Source organism: Poecilia latipinna, unplaced genomic scaffold (genome assembly GCF_001443285.1).
Source record: "Poecilia latipinna isolate Pla-1442-1.1 unplaced genomic scaffold, P_latipinna-1.0 Scaffold1394, whole genome shotgun sequence".
NCBI classification, from domain to species: domain Eukaryota; kingdom Metazoa; phylum Chordata; class Actinopteri; order Cyprinodontiformes; family Poeciliidae; genus Poecilia; species Poecilia latipinna.
In genome coordinates this window covers 53293-69235 of record NW_015114010.1, presented here as the reverse complement: position 1 = coordinate 69235, position 15943 = coordinate 53293, and the positions used below count along the sequence as shown (strand labels likewise).

The 15943-nt window shown below is 39.5% G+C and overlaps 2 protein-coding genes across 9 annotated transcripts in view; one reads left to right on the top strand and one right to left on the bottom strand.

The window, feature by feature from the left end:
- sec16b (SEC16 homolog B, endoplasmic reticulum export factor) overlaps positions 1 to 13214 on the top strand; it is a 28588-nt gene extending 15374 nt beyond the window's left edge. For 4 of the 8 annotated variants that reach the window (XM_015056590.1, XM_015056589.1, XM_015056588.1 and 1 more), the window contains 9 exons: positions 567 to 651; positions 1674 to 1827; positions 1928 to 2082; positions 2178 to 2206; positions 2310 to 2402; positions 3167 to 3256; positions 3338 to 3446; positions 4892 to 4933; positions 5009 to 6076. In XM_015056590.1, coding sequence (XP_014912076.1) covers positions 567 to 651; positions 1674 to 1827; positions 1928 to 2082; positions 2178 to 2206; positions 2310 to 2402; positions 3167 to 3256; positions 3338 to 3446; positions 4892 to 4908 — 732 coding nt within the window. In that variant the 3' untranslated portion in view covers positions 4909 to 4933; positions 5009 to 6076. Of the gene's footprint in view, positions 1 to 566; positions 652 to 1673; positions 1828 to 1927; positions 2083 to 2177; positions 2207 to 2309; positions 2403 to 3166; positions 3257 to 3337; positions 3447 to 4891; positions 4934 to 5008; positions 6077 to 13158 lie in introns of those variants that run through there. The other 4 variants (XR_001427940.1, XM_015056594.1, XM_015056592.1 and 1 more) reach the window with 4 other exon arrangements.
- znf648 (zinc finger protein 648) lies at positions 6481 to 11577 on the bottom strand. The gene is made up of 2 exons (XM_015056595.1): positions 11001 to 11577; positions 6481 to 10768 (listed from the first exon to the last, which is right to left on the bottom strand). The coding sequence occupies exon 2, from the start codon at positions 10766 to 10768 to the stop codon at positions 9317 to 9319; it is 1452 nt and encodes a 483-aa protein (XP_014912081.1). The 5' UTR covers positions 11001 to 11577; the 3' UTR covers positions 6481 to 9316.
- Positions 13215 to 15943: the final 2729 nt, after the last annotated feature.

Sequence of the window (15943 nt, the reverse complement as noted above, 5' to 3'; positions counted from 1 at the left end):
TTTTCACATAGTAAAAAGAGATTGATATTGCCTTTTCTGCCTGTAAAGTTGTATGTAATATGTTTTGTGTTCTTTTTCCTTTTTTTCTGATATAGCTCGACAGCGTAGTTTTTGCTTGGGCTGCTCTTCTTAACCATAACCTTTGGTCTAGACATACATGGTTTCTACATGCGCTATGACAGCAAATAAGCCTTCTAAATTAGTTGTCTCCACATATTGAACGGCTTGCCAAGGAATTTTGCTCTGAGATTCTCCGCACGTCAGGTTGGGATGAATGATGGACCGATGGGGTTTTATTTAGCATCTGATCAAATTTACGATCTGACCACTCACAGGGTTATGATCAGATGCCTGAAACACCAGTCACATTTCCATAAATGTCTCACATTCTGACTTGCACTTAATAAGTTAAATAATGTATCATTTTTAGGGTTTGTTACCAGGCTGAAATTCTTCACAGTGCAGCTTTAAAGAGCTGCTAAGATAGCTGTATTAAAGGTTTACTCCCTGTTAGACCTTTAAGAGTAATGTTATCATAGTCTAATGATAACATTTATTGTTCGCAGATGGGGATTTGTGATGGTACTGATATAAATCAAGCAGTTTGTGCAAACCATGCCTTGGCCTACAAGAACAGCCAACTGGACCCGGGTAAGATTTTCTTCAAATGTTGCCTGTGAAGTTTCCTACTACTGATCAGTTTTATACACTTGAAAAACTAGATCATTTGTTCTCACTGTCTGACACTGAATCAGACTGAGCGTTTCCTGTTTTAGCCAGAATTACTTCTACCAGCTAAATTCAGAATTTTTTTTTAGTTCACAAATGTATGCATTAGTATTTACGAATATTGTCGTTTTTAACTGCAACAACCACACAGCAGGATGCTGCCACTCCAACACTTCACAGTTGGAAAGTATGAGATATTAGTTTCCCCTCTTTTATTTTCAGAAATAACAATGATTATAATAGTCAAACTGATGACTTTAATTTTATCAGACCACAGGAGATGTATTATCTATGTTGTGTTCTGTGTTTTCTGTGTAGTTATTTTTGAGGTTTTCTGTGTTTAGTCCTGTTCCTGTCTTGTCTTCCCTGTTTGCTTCCCAGGTGTGTCTCATTCCCTGATTACCCTCCCTGTGTATTTAAGTCCACCTGTTGTCTTTGTCTTTTGTCGGGTCCTTGTCAAACGTAGCATGTCAGTTGTCTTCGTCTGGCTTACCTGTCTGTTCCGTTCCTTGTGCTTGAGTTCTGTGGAGTCATCATTAAATTCTTCATAAAATGTCTGCCTGCGCCTATGAGCGCCATTCTCACCGCCAACCATATCACATCATGACAATCTATTTGCCAATAGATTTATAAACATGAAATCCTCAAAAAATGATTGTTCTTTAAAAACTACAACAGATTTTCTGTTGTAGATACTTATAATTTTCAAATGGTTATGTAATGTTTGCAGCTATATCTATATATATTTATATATGTATATTTCTCTAGTTATTCTGTCATTAAGCAAACTTCTTTTGGAAATCCAAAGTGACCTACAACAGGAAAGGTTTTATCTGACTTAATGTCTGTTTTTTTATTTTTATAAAGGATATGAAAACATCTAGTTTGAAATGTATTTCTTATATATTTGGTATAAAAATCAATTTATCCATCTCTCTGTACAGAATCTGATCTGGATGATTTAAGTTGTCACAACCAGAATCCGGAACCTGAGTTTCTCTATTTTCAAAGCTCTGAGCATCAGGACAGCCTCATTCATGGGAGTGGAGAGGAAACGCAGGAAATGATGTCAAACACTGACACAGAAACACAGCAAAGGTAGAGAACTGTTAGCACACTGTAAATCACTCAGGTTGGTTCATACATGGCAGCTCAGTTCTGACCAGCTCTGCTACTCTCTGCTTGTTACTCTGTCAAGGCCTCATGCCGATGCTCCCTCCATGCCAACAATAGCAGTTCATGCTCCTTTGGCCCCCGCCGGCCAAAACTTCAGTCATCATTACACGGATGGTGTTGAAGTCAGGAGTTCCATGCCACATTGTCCTCTGAGTGATGTTTCTCTGGCAGCTGATGGTGAGGATCCCCTGCCAAACGTCATTCATTCCTGTCTCTGTTCAGACATTCACAACCGTCAGCTCTCTGCTCAACTACTTTGTTTTCATTCCCAGAGGCAGACTCGTCTTCCGGGGCCGGGATGGTGAGAGGTTTCTTTGTAGTCATTATGTGTTCAAAACAGCAGAGCAATTGTTGATTTATTTCAGAAACCAACTCTTTGTTTTCTATTGGAAATGAATAATCAGATGCTGGAGGTTAGCCTCGGTCATAGTCAAAACCAGCGGGTCATCACTGGCGCTGTGGAGGAGCGTGAGGGGCCCAAAGAGGTTCCTAAACAGGTAGGGTGTTTGGAGCTGCTGCACCAGCTGTGTTTCCATTACTAATGTGCCTCTTTATTCTGGTCTATATGAGATGAACATGCAATTATTATGTTTCCATTAAATAAAAAATTAAATTAAAATCACACATTGTTCATGACAGTAACAGATGTAAACAGTAACATGAAATATTATGGTATTCATAATTCAGCCATGGAGCTAGCGCTCATCATCTATCAGCCAATCAGAGCGTCCTATTCAGCCGTTGGAGCAACAAGCACCACCTATTTGGGAGTGAATACATATCTTGTTTTTTGGAGAAATTGTAGTTGGCTATTTTATAGAAGAGTTAAAATATTCAACATGTATCAACAACACAAAACGTTTTATGAAGTGTGATGCTGTGAGAGCTCTGGTGGAGTCAGCTGTACATTGAAAAAAACAAAAACAAACCATCATACTTCTACTTCTTCCTGTCGTCTTCTTTGTGGTTTTTGCCAGTAGTAACATCTGGTTTTTGATTGTGTCACTTGCGTGATGGAAAAAACAGTGTTTCCATTGTTGTTTTGCAAAATACAATTAATTTCATATGGCCGTAAAACTGCATCCTAGTGCAAAAAACTTTATTAAAAACATGATTTTTTTTTTTTTCGAAATTGCAATGTTTCCATCAGGCAAATTTATTTTTGTAATTTCAAAGTGCACATTTTTATGGTTAATGGAAGTGCAGCTCCTGCCAGCAGACAGGAGGTGACATGGATTCAGTCTTTGTTCTGTGCACACAGAGCACTAAGGCTGGGTGGTTCAGTGGCTGGTTCAAATCCAAACCAAAAGCTGTCCAGGAAAACACAGAGAAAGACATTCCAGCTCCGACGGTGAGATGTCAGCAGATGGAAAACATAATTGATTTAATCATTTTTAAAAAAAAATTAGGTTTATATTGTGTTGATATTTTGGACCAGCTCCCAGCTGTTGGCTACCACCCTCCTCCTCCACCTGCTGCTCTCCCTGCTGCCACATTCCCATCATCCCCGGCTGGGATAAATCCTTTCTCAAAGAGAGCAGGTGAGTCATGAGACAAATTAAAAAAATAGAAAAAAATTATTTCCTGTGTAACTGTGTTGACCAGCTGTCTGTATTAGGGCATCCATCCATCCATCCATCCATCCATCCATCCATCCATCCATTTTCTTTACACCCTTGTCCCTTAGTGGGGTCAGGAGGGTTGCTGGTGCCTCTCCAGCTAACGTTCCGGGCGAGAGGCGGGGTCACCCTGGACAGGTCGCCAGTCTGTTGCAGTATTAGGTCATACAGTTTCCTGCTAAAGCTCTCATCAAATTAAAACCACAAATTTTAATGTATTTAATGTTGGGTCTTTTGTGATAAATCAATAAGAAAGAGATCTATGGTAAGGAGAACAGGCACGGGATTCCCTTTATAGGTGTATAAAGTGAACACCTATAAAGTGCATTCACACCGGCCCAGTTTAGTCCGCTTTATTCAAACTCTAGCTTTTTTGCCTAGAAAGTCTGGTTCTTTTGGGGGGAAGTAAACTTTTCCAAAAAAAAAAAAAAAAAAAAAAAAAAAAAAGCTAACTTTGGTCCACCAACAAACCTTCATCTCAGTTCAGTTGAAATAATGTCTTGTGCGGTTTAACTAAACATGGATGCAAGCAGACTGGAGGCTGCTTCAAAAGCAGGAAATGGACTACAGCGTAGGGCATTCTGGGCAAATACAAACAAAACGTCTAGCGCTAGCAGGAGAAATGTCTTGTTGTCTTTTACCAAAGACAAAAGAGAAATTCTGCAACCGTTAAAACCTGACGCCACTTTATGTTTGTTCACATTTTTCAAAGGATGAAGTTATGCTCATTGTCTTCTTCTGAGGTTTTTGTGTTGTCTCCTTCAGTGGTTCTAGGTGCAGCGCCACCACATGCAAGTGGTAGAACAGGTTTTCCAAACCGCAGCAGCTGAAAATTCAACAAATGTTACAATTTTGGTCCCTAATTGAACTTATTCTACTGAAACATCAGGTGTGAAAACACCTAGAAGACTTGCAGCTGCAGCTGCAGCAAAAGGTGGCTCTACAAAGCAAGGAGTTGGGTGCCAAGTAAAAATGGGCGCCACATTTTTCAGATTTGTGTTAGTAAAAAAGCTGCATGCCATGTTCTTTTTTCTCTTACTTCATGCTTTCACTGCTCTTTGCTGGTCCATTACATGACATCCCAATGAACTGGCCTGAGGTTTGTGGTTGTGAGTTGTTATGTAAAGCAGTGAGGTTTACCTTTACCAGTCGTATGCTTTTAGCTTAAACACTGTTCACATCCTCAGTCATGTTTGGAGTGTTTTGACAGAGGTGGTCCAAAGTGTCTAATCTCTCATGTGATGTAGCTTTCAGTTCTTTAGCCCTGAAATTTAAAAATGCAGAAGTTTGGTTCTTGCTAACTTCATTTTACCCTTATTTACGGTTGTAAATGTGTTTTTTTGTAAACCTCCATATTTTCCTCACAGGCCTGGAACCAAGGTAGTAAAAGCTGCATAACTCCATCAAAGGTAAAGCATTAATACATTTTGCTCTACAAACCATCAAAAAGAGTCGGTTTTGATTAAATGTCTTTATGTTTGCAGAACGTTTGATTACACTTAAATCGAAGTGAGAACTTTGTACACATGTACTGTCACCAGGAAGAAATGTATACTGCTTGCTTGCACAGATGATTCTTTCTTTGGGTTCCTGTTTCAGACCCTTACAGCAGACTCACCATCGTGTTCCACGCAAGGAACAGAAATACTCGCAACTCAAATTGCAGCGGCTGTGACAGCCGAGGTATGCTTCCTAAACGCTGACTGTGGAGAAATAACCGGGGGGCGCAGGGCAGGACAGTATCTCTGACCCCAGTGACTACTGCCTAGGAGTGACTGGAATCAGTTTTATTGGCAGCAAAGATGCGAGTCTTCACGTGACACAGAAAGTTAAAGCCAACATGAACAACCTGTACCCACTAACTGATGATTTAAGTTGTGCATAGTGATCATGTTGTGCTTGATTATCAGTCCTTTGAATGTAGAAGAAAGCTGTTAGTCTAACACATCCACTGTGTTATTTGTAATCTGGGTAACAGCCACTGCTTTAAAACACTTTCATCAGTATGGCTTTTCTCTACTTGAGGTAATCTTTAGCCATTCTGACTCTCTTAAGGATTTTATGTAAATGAAGGCAGTGTTGATTTTTTATTGTAATTGCAAAATGCACAAACTGTGCTTCCTTATGTTGTCTCGCTGCCAACTTTTTAAATAGCACATGGTGTGTGCGTGTGTGTGGGTGTGCATTGGGGGGGAGGGGGGGTTCTGTGTAAAGGGAGACCTCTGCCAGGCTATCAATCAGTAGCGTTTCTGCTCATACCCTCCCTCCCCCAGGAAACGTTTATAGAGCCAAACTGTTTATGAAATGTTCATGTGAGAAAGGTTTATCTTAATTATCTATTAAATGTCTGTAGAACTACATTTACTTTGAGGATCACCTGTTTTGTTACTTTGTCATCTTGTAAACACGTCTGTTTATATTTAAGATGTTTTAAGTTAAGCAGTGAGGTTTTGATTTTAAAGTATATTAATGTCTTCTATATATCAGTTACATGACAATAATCTGTTTCTCTTTCAATGACGCTAAAGTATTAAAACATTAACAAATTCTCAGCCTGTATGTTCTATTTCCTGTCATACAGCCATGGTGAATAAATGACAGACGGGTCTGAGCTCAGAAATACCAATAATGCCAAGCGGGCCTCTCACTTTGCACAGGCCTGGTGAAAACATGGCAGGTGCCGGCTCCTTTTTCCTGTTCGTCTGCAGAAGCTGTGTGTGATCGGTCAGGGAATGCAACACACACAAACAGCAGACATGTCACCATCTGCCTGTAATATGTCGCAGCATAAGCTACTTAGAACATGGATGGATTTGTGGAATAGCATTTCAAGGAGTCTCTGGAGTGTCAAAGAATTATAATTAGGCCACTAAGGATAAATGCATTTTCCCTAACGTAAAGATTTATAAAGTTCTGTAAGTAAATAGTAAATCAGATGTAGGAACATCACAAACTCTTCCTTCAATTTTTTTATGACATTGTGATTGCTTAAGTAAAATGAAGACACAATATGATAGAAGGGAAAATTTACCAGATGATAAAGTGTGAACACTATATTTTTAATACACTGTATTTGAAACAGCGTGGCAGAGTTATAACATTGAGATTTAGACAAAATAGAATAAATTATATTTTTAATTCTGCTTGTAAAATGAATGGCCTTGTAAGCGACATAGCTAAAGATAGCATTGGCATTACATTTTGCAAAACATTTTCAATACTTCATGTGACAACCCAACTCCCCCACCTCTTGTTGCAAACAACATGACCAACAGTTGTCTTTGAGAATTCCCATCTTTGTCTGAAGAAGTGCACCGCTCCCGACCAAAACAACCAATCAGAGCCAGGAGGAGGGCCTTAGTGCTGACGAACAACATTGTGAATGTGCTGATAAATATGCCAATGGTGGAAAAGAAACTCACCATCATCAGATAAATGACGGCTGATAAATGGTTTTGTAGGAAATGACTAAGCTAATTCCTGGTTAATTAGCTTAGGCTAATTATCCTTAGCATTCCTGGCATACTGCTGATGGGGAGAAGATGTAGCATAGCAGGGAGCAAAGGGGAGGGGGAGAGAGTGGCACGCACAGGGATGATTGACAGCACTAAGACCCTCCTCTTGGCTGTGACTGGTTGTTTCTAGTTAACTCTGGGAACACTGGGAGAAAGCTTTATTTTTTTTAATAGATTACCTGTCCCATACTATACTGTCATGACACAATGACAGTTTCAATGAATATGTAAAAAATCTTTTTTATATAAACATTATATACTGCAGCTTTAGAGGAATTTTAAAGTGTTTTAGTTGTTGACCACGTCCAATTTTGCATTGTGCTAGTGCTAGCTTGAATTTTATTTGTATTTTTGTCCACCTCTGTAACACTGCTACAGCTAACACTATGTAAGGTCTCGTCTTATGAAAAAGTTGCTAATGTAGAGTTTTTGGTAAGTTGCATTACTCTACCAGCAGGAACAGTCCAATCACTGGACGCCCCTCACTTCCCAGTTAGTGTGAGTAGCTTTCTGGTTAAAAAACAAGATGTATTTTCTTTAGCTTAAGTTTGAAGAACGTCTCGCACCGGAAAACAGTTGCTGTATCTCTGAGTTTTGTTTAGATAAGAAATGCTGTTCAGAAAAGTCTAACAAATGGACAGTTTGATTTCCGTGCATCTTTAGATACAAGAGAGAGAAATGATGTCACGCTAAAGCCAGAACAAATTATTCAAAGCCAAGTCTTTGTCAGTTGGCGCTACTTTATTTGTGAGCCAAAATGCAAAGAGGAAAGGTTGTGCGTATTATCAGCTACACGTGGATTCTCACATTAATAACAGCCTAACACGTCCGTAAGCGGTTTCACATCACTGCCAGCTCCAATATCAGAGCTGTGTTGGTGGAAATTTTTAGCCCTGATGCCAACCCACCCTCACCGGGGGAGGAGTATGTAAGGTTTTAATTTTTATCTATCTGTAATTAAGAATACAAACAGTCTAATTACATGCAGCACTGTGAAAAAGAATTTTTTTCTTACCTTTTTTCAAAGTATTCTCTTTTTTTTGTCCAACTTGAATGTTTCAGATTATCAAAAAAATAAAAATAAAAATAAAAATAATTAAACAATAAATACAAAAAGCAGTTTTCAAATGATTTCAATTATTAAGGGGAAGAGGCAATCCAAATCAACCTGGTGCAGTGTGAAAAAGAAACATTATACTTTGTTAAATGATGATTTAACAGTAAGTTATTTCAATTCCTCTATTTTATTTCTGCCAGACTTGAAGACTCAAGAAATCTCTTAAATATAATTTGTCTGACAACAAGAAAAAGAATCAAAGTTATCAAAAAGTAGGTCAAGCTCAACTGAATCTTCTTTGGCTGCTAATTCTACCGAGGCCATTGGATTGACTTTGGTCAATCAAAAATTCAAGAACGGTTGAGAAACAAAGTCAGTGGCATATATCAGTCTAGAGAGAGTTACATAAACCAGCACAGGATCCTGGAGTAAGCCTTCCAGGATTACTCTAACAGTGTTTCTGTAAATCATCCAAGGGTCAGGAAAAAACGCAAAACAGAAACATTTAAAACATTGTGGGCCTCACTTGTCTGGCACCCATACAAGAGTTTCAGGATTAACACCATGACTGACCTGAACAAAACACGGGCCTGATGTTTACCATAAGACATTTTCATAAGCCCCAAGACTTCTAATAAAGTATTCTATGAGCTGAAAAAGGCAAGAGTGGAACTTTTTGGAATGTATAAAGTTCTGCTTCGCTGCTTCAGATCCTGGACAACATGCCATATTTGACTGAACCTGGAAGAAAGCTCTCAACCTAAAAATACTGTAGGAGAACATCCAGCTACGAGGTGATCTTGTTCAAGCATACTTGTGCAATGATTCAAAGTACGGCAATAAAAACAATTTTGAAAAGAAAGTTGCACCAAAATTCCACCACAGCAAAACTCATTGTCAGATTTAGATTTCAGGCTCATTACATTTTCTTATAGGACCAGGTGGCCTTGGCCTTTTCTCCCATTCATAAATGGAATCGTTATTTGACAAATGCTTTCTATATTTCCTGATCTGATTTTGGAAAACGAAAGTAAAAACAGAAGAAACCTGAAAGTTTCATGGCTCTGCCAGACATCATTTTGTGTAACCTACCGCAGGACCATTATCTACATTTCACTAAATTCTTGAATAAATTTAATCTTACAATGCTCTTCTGTACTGAATGAAGATTTCTGACATATGGGTTAAAAATCATATGTTAAACACCTAATGTGTTGGGGTCAAATTTTTTTCTCGTTGTGTTCCTCCACATGCTGTGCAAGCTTTGTGGCACACTGGAAAGATTTGTCACATTCTACACAGACAAAGATCCTGCCGGCACAGGTTTGCTCCTGGTGGAGCTTCAGCTGCGTGAGGTGGCTGTAGTTCTTGCCACAGCCCGTGCAGCCGTACGGCTTCTGGTTGTTGTGAATGAACTGGTGACGAACCAGACGGGAAGCCATGGCGAACGCCACGCCGCACTCTCCACACTTATGAGGCCGCACTCCACTGTGAATGGCTTTGTGCTCCGTTAGATTGGAGGATTTTGTGAAGCACTTGGAGCACACAGAGCAAACAAACGGCCGCACTCCCATGTGGACCTTCTGGTGCTCAGCCATCCGGCTGGCTAGAGCAAATGCTTTCCCACAGTCCGGACAGGAGAATGGCTTTTCTCCAAGGTGTTTGCGCTCGTGGCGCTTCAGGGAGAGAGGTTTGTTGAAGGTCTTGCCACAGTGCATACATGGGAAAGGTTTGTTGTTGGTGTGCATGTTCCGCTCATGCTTCCTCAGGTCGGAGGAGCGGATAAAATCCTTGCCGCATGTTTTACAGATGTAGGGCTTCTCGCCGGTGTGTGTGCGGATGTGCTTGCGATAATCTGAGGACCAGATGTATGTTTTGTCACAGAAGAGACAGTGATATGGCCTTTCCCCAGTGTGCAGACGCTTGTGTTGTTGCAGAGTGCCCTGATGTGAGTAAGCCTTGCCACATATGTCACACACATGTGGCTTGAGGCCAGAGTGTGTTTGCAAGTGGCTCTGGAGGTTGCAGAGTTTCTTAAAAGCCCAGTGGCAGTGTGTGCATTTGAAAGGTCGGTCCTCAGTGTCCACTGCACTTCGTCTTTTCATTGCAGCCAAAACTCGTGGAACTTTATCGTCTTTACATTTTTTAGGTGAATTATTTGCCGAGGGAGTTTTTCTGAGTCTCTTTGTGGTCCCTTTTCCATCCTCATTAGGAGAGTATTCCTCTGCATCTAGCTCTTTCAGATTAGCTGTCCTCAGTTGGTCTGAGTCCTTGTTTTGTTTTGTTAAGTCATGGACAGAGTTTACTTCCTTCTCCTTTAAAGCGTCTGCCAATCCATTATGTTTGTTTTTGGTCTCAGCGTGTTTGGAACGTGGTCCCATGGCTCCCCTGTGGACTTGCTTCACGGGCATCTTTATCTCTTCTGCTGGTGAAAGTTCAGCAAACCTCTCTACAAGACACCAGTTTGGTGTTTGAGGATTTAGATAAAGAACTCCATTGTCTTTGCTGTCAGCAAGCAAATCTTCACCAGCACACACACTGTGAAATGAAGAGTACGTCTTCACATTGTCAGGGTTACTTACAGAGTGTCCATCAGACGGGCTATGAGTTACACAAAGTCTCACTTGACATTTTCTTCTGCTCCTTTTCACAGCAGCTGTTCTTTCAGACATCTGTGAGATCAGTGAAGATTTTGTTTTTACCACTGATGCCTTACTCATCAGTTTTGAACATGCAAGAGTGTCTTGGAAGTATCCAAGAGCACATATATCACATTGATCACTGGGAATTTTAACTAAGTACCAGAACCTTAACATGTAAAATTGTAGTTATTTCTATAAAATCAAAAGGCACATATATTTATATACGTATTTATATCAATTTAAAGACTGAAGCATGCCTTACACTGCGTTTTCACCCCAAGCAGGACAGGTCCAGCAGATGCCACAGAGATATACTGGCTCCTGGTCTTGAATAACTCAGGGAAAGATGTTCTTACGGGCGGAGTTTGGCAGGAGTCGTCTGTGGGTCAGCATCTATCCTGCAAGTCAGCAGCAATGGGGATATCTTCACAGGCAAGCTCCCCTTACCTCCCACTGACTTATTTTACCAGCTGTTTGCAAAGGGTGTGAAGTAAGTTACACACACAGTCAAACTCAGAGAGGGTGAACATATAGCAAGGCTGGCCGCTAGACTCAAAGGCAGAACTCTGTTTATGCTGTTGTTTTCTGGAGTTTAGGACCGTTACTAAAGAGTTGACTTTTAGCTTTTTTCAATTTAGCTGTTAAGTTTGTTCTGGTGAGCATATAATTTTACAACTTAAACAAGAATAAATTGATAATCACATTGTGAAAATGCGTTACTATAATTTGTTGCATCCTTGCCTACATATTTTACCTTGCCCGACCATGGTGGTCACACAGGTCAGTTTCCATCAATTAAAAAATGTTCAGTAAATTTGACCACCTTACAACTGGTAAGTTGACCAGTAATAGCTGGTCAACTTACAGCTGGTTGCATTTTCCACAGACAAGATGGAAGACACTACAAAATCACATCAAGTCCATATGCCAAAATTCAGTAAAGGATCACATGGAAAATAAAGTGCATATAGCAGAAATTTGAGGATGTCAGAATATAAAGATATATATAGCATTGCTGAGGACCAGATCTAATGTATTCTGGAAGTTTAGTGTGAATCTGACATCAGCAAATTTAACACATTTGTCTTTCATGGCAAGAAGTCCAAAACTGAGGCCTGACAATTTGAAATCCCTTCACAAAAATTCACAGTGACAACTTTGATTCTCTTCGAGTACTGAGGCAACTTTGATAAAGTTTAAAGATGGTGGCTCTGATCCATTACTGCTCTTTCTTGTAAATTTACAGCACACCTTCAGTAGATGCCTTTGTTACTCCTGACAAAGTAAACACAAGTACCGATTTTCACAGTTCTAGATTATACTTTTTAAACGTAGGGGGCGCTGTTGAGTCGTTTTGCCAAAGTATCTGCTCATGAATCCCAGCATGGAGTCGCTCGGAGCTAAGTCTGATAATGAGTCTGATCATGAGTCTCCATCTGTTCATATTTTATTAGTTAACAGGTCGAAATGAAAAAGAACACTAATGCAGACATATTACAACTTCTCAAAATAACATTTAATAGGTTGAATTATACATAAGATTTGAGCATTTGTTTCTATAATTAATGACAAGACTTACTATTAAGATAAATAACACTTTATAGACCAAGAACTGAAAAGGTTACTTAACAACTGCTGTAACTGCCTCTGAATGTTTAGTTCAGTTTTTATTGCTTCCATTGTGGTACTTTGGGTTTTTAAATATATTGGTTCTGTTGTTTTATTTGGCCAGGCAGACGATGATGATGATGATGATGATGATGATGATGATGTTTATTATTATTATTATTATTGTTTAACTGAACATACTGTACTTCTGCTATTATAAATAATAATGTTACATTTTGTTAGAGGAACCAGGTCATTGTGAGCATACAGCTGTTAACACCATAAGATCCAGAACTGCATCACAGCAAACTAGTGAAAGAAGATACGTGTGCTTGCTATCTGTTCTGTATCCAAGTAGATTATCAAACTATGTGAATGGAATGAAACCCTCCCTATAAAACTGTAAGCTCTGTTCTGCTCCAGGCTCTTTCTCCTGGCTGTGATCAGTGAGTAGAGACTTTGAAAAAATACTGATTAAGAATATATTCTTTCTCTGGTTCATTTGGGTTTTGAAACAGTTTTCCCTCACTCTTTGTTAAAGAAAAATTTCCACAATGGATTTTACCTCCAATAACCAATTGGTTCTGCAAATCTATACTTGTTTTATGCTAAAAAAAAAAAAAAATATATATATATATATATATGATCTAGGTTTGCGCTTATACACCCTTTGGGGATCAACGTGCTTCATGGTTGTATTTTCAGAGGCAGATTTCAAGAACAAGTTGGGTAAGAGTTCGGGTCAGGTGCTATTCCGGGATGTAGACGTGTGTAAAACGATGTCAGTAAAACAGAGTAGCATGCCTTAGTAGGTTTGTGTGTGTGTGTGTGTGTGTGTGTGTGTGTGTGTGTGTGTGTGTGTGTGTGTGCGTGTGTGTCTGTGCGTGTGTGTCTGTGCGTGTGTGTGTGCAAGTAAAATACTCACTACCTTTGTGTGCACGGTAATGTATGCATGAGTGTGTTGGAACATCTCAGTCACAGAGCAGAGATCAGGTTCAAATACATGTGCAACAACTTTTAGATCTCCCTTGTCTGTAGTTTTTGCATTTTCCATAATGCAAAACAAAAATTTTTCCAAATTTGTTTCTTTCTGATAAGAGCACATTCTTTTCCAAGTTTGTTTTGTCCATTGAATAGCTTGTAGCACACCACAAACAGCATTTCTTCTCTTTCAACAATGTTTTTTTTCTGGTCTGTCTTCCATGAAGGCCAGATTCAACTTAATAGCTGTTAATCTCTGCAGCTCCTCCAGAGGCACCATGGGTGTCTTGACAGCTTTTCAGAGTAATAAAAAACTATGTCATGTCATGTCATAAAGTCCTGCTTCTCGTGAGCCCCCTGACACCCACCTGGAGTGGCGCACCCCACTATTTGAGAAGTACTGAAGCACAGCTTTGAAAATCACAACTATATTTTGAGATTACCTGTAATTTTTGGAGAACAGCCACTAGATGGCACCACATACTCGTTCTTTTTCCGAGCCCATCAGAAACAAACAGTGGAAAATCACTGGTTCAACAGGAAAAAACAAAAGAGAAATGTTCCAAATCTGTCAGAAATATTCCTGATTGTTGGCATGTGTGCTGTTTAAGAATAGAACATTCTCTGTCGTTTATAAAGAAAATTTAAAAATGCCTACTCTGGCACATGTCGGTTTTGTTATGGAAAACATTTCATCCGCTAAAACATGAAAGCGTGAGCTGCAAGTAACTTCTTTTTTCATCCATGATAGGCACATGTTAAATCCCAGTCCAATATCGATTTTGGTATCATACTTCATCTGAAGGGTTAAAGTTGGCTCTCATTGATGTAGTGCGATGCGCCATGTGTGAAAGGTGTGTGTAATAATATGCACGTCCTGAAACCATGAGTCGACTGCTTAGCTTCTGATGGGAGTATGGGAAAGCCTTCAGTCATAACACCTGAGTTAATTGGAGACACACCTGTGAATGTATTTTAAGCCAAGGACTCAAACTTGCTGCTTACATTTGCAAATTTATGGAAAATCAATAGAAATCAGCCAAGATATCAGAAAGACAATGGTGAACTTCTCAAATCTGATGGAAATATTTATACACCAAAATAAGCAGCATGGAAACCACCATACCATTCAGGAAGGAAACAGGATGGCCTGTTGTCCAGTGGCAGCACCATGGCGCTCCCCTGTTTTGTTGAAAGGTGAAAGGTAAACTTGTGTCATGAAGAAACTGTAAAAACATTGACACATCAGCTCAAGTCCGGAGGTTATAGCTCGGACACAAATCGGTCTGCCGAATGGACAGTAACCAACGATACTGCCAAAATACTTATAAAGTGGCTTAAGAACAACAGCAGAGAAAATTAGTGGTTGAACGGCTCTGTGTGAGCGATTACTGCAGTTCTGTCAAGAGGAATGAGCCAGAATTTCAGCAAACCAAGGCAAAAACATTGTGGAAAGAAACCCAGAAGTTTAAAAAGTTATCCTACCAAATGATGAGAAAATGTATGTAAACTCATGAGCGGAAAGAAAGTTTGATAAATTCTCTAAAATAATCTTTCTCTCATTTTTTCTGACAGAATTAATTTGCTACTACTATCAGATGTAAAATTTGGTCTGATTTGTGAAATCGAAATTTGGTCTGATTTGGTCTGTTGGATGAAGTGTCTCTCATCCAACACACTGGAACAACATGTCTGACCTGCCTTCTTAGTATCCTCCTAATAACCTAAATATTTGACCCAGGACTGTTGAAGGACAAAGGCCACTGGTGTAGCTAAATGATCTTCAACTGTGCTAGTAGATGTTCTCAGATCATTTACTAGAAATATTAAACAATGTTCCTCTGCAGCTGTGTTTGGAACGTTTGATGAATCAGTCACAAATAACAGGAACGCTTATATTGGTTTGGGAAAGATTAAAGATTTCCATGATGTGGATTCTGACCTGAACTTTGACCTCAATAAAAGTCTTGATTGAAATTCAAACTTTTCTTGTGTTCGGCCTCCCCATCAAAAGAAGTGAATAATGCTTCATGGCAGAAGAGAGGTAAACACAGTCGGAGAGGGAGTTTTCTCTTCGGTGACTCAACTGGAAGCTGCCACAACAAAGCTGGATGTTACTTAAGAGCCTCAGAATGACGTTAAACGTTGAACCTAGGTGCCGAAGCTGAAACAACAACTGGCTTAAGGAACATGACCCAGGAAGTCCCTGTTGGGATATTAAAGATTTCTTGATATTTCTCCCAGGATATCAGTAAGGAATCTTTTCATTTATAGCAGAGAAGAGAAACAAGATAAAAGAAAAAAATCCAAAGTCTATTTCTGTCCAGTCACTATGATTAAAGTAAAACTCCCAGAACTCCTAAAGTTGGATGTGAATGAGTATTACTTTTCATCACTGGTGACCAGCTTAAACAGAGAAACGCTGAGTCACTCCTCGGTTTCTTCGATTTCACGGAGGAGTAGACGGCTTTAATTGAGAACATACCGGATCAGGGAATTTTCCACGGACTTCCGCTCCCTTTTCTCCAGAAAGACCTTGTATTCACTTTGCTTTCGCCTGCTTGCTCAACTTATACCCCTAAAGGCATCTAACCACGCTAACCATGCTGTGACATA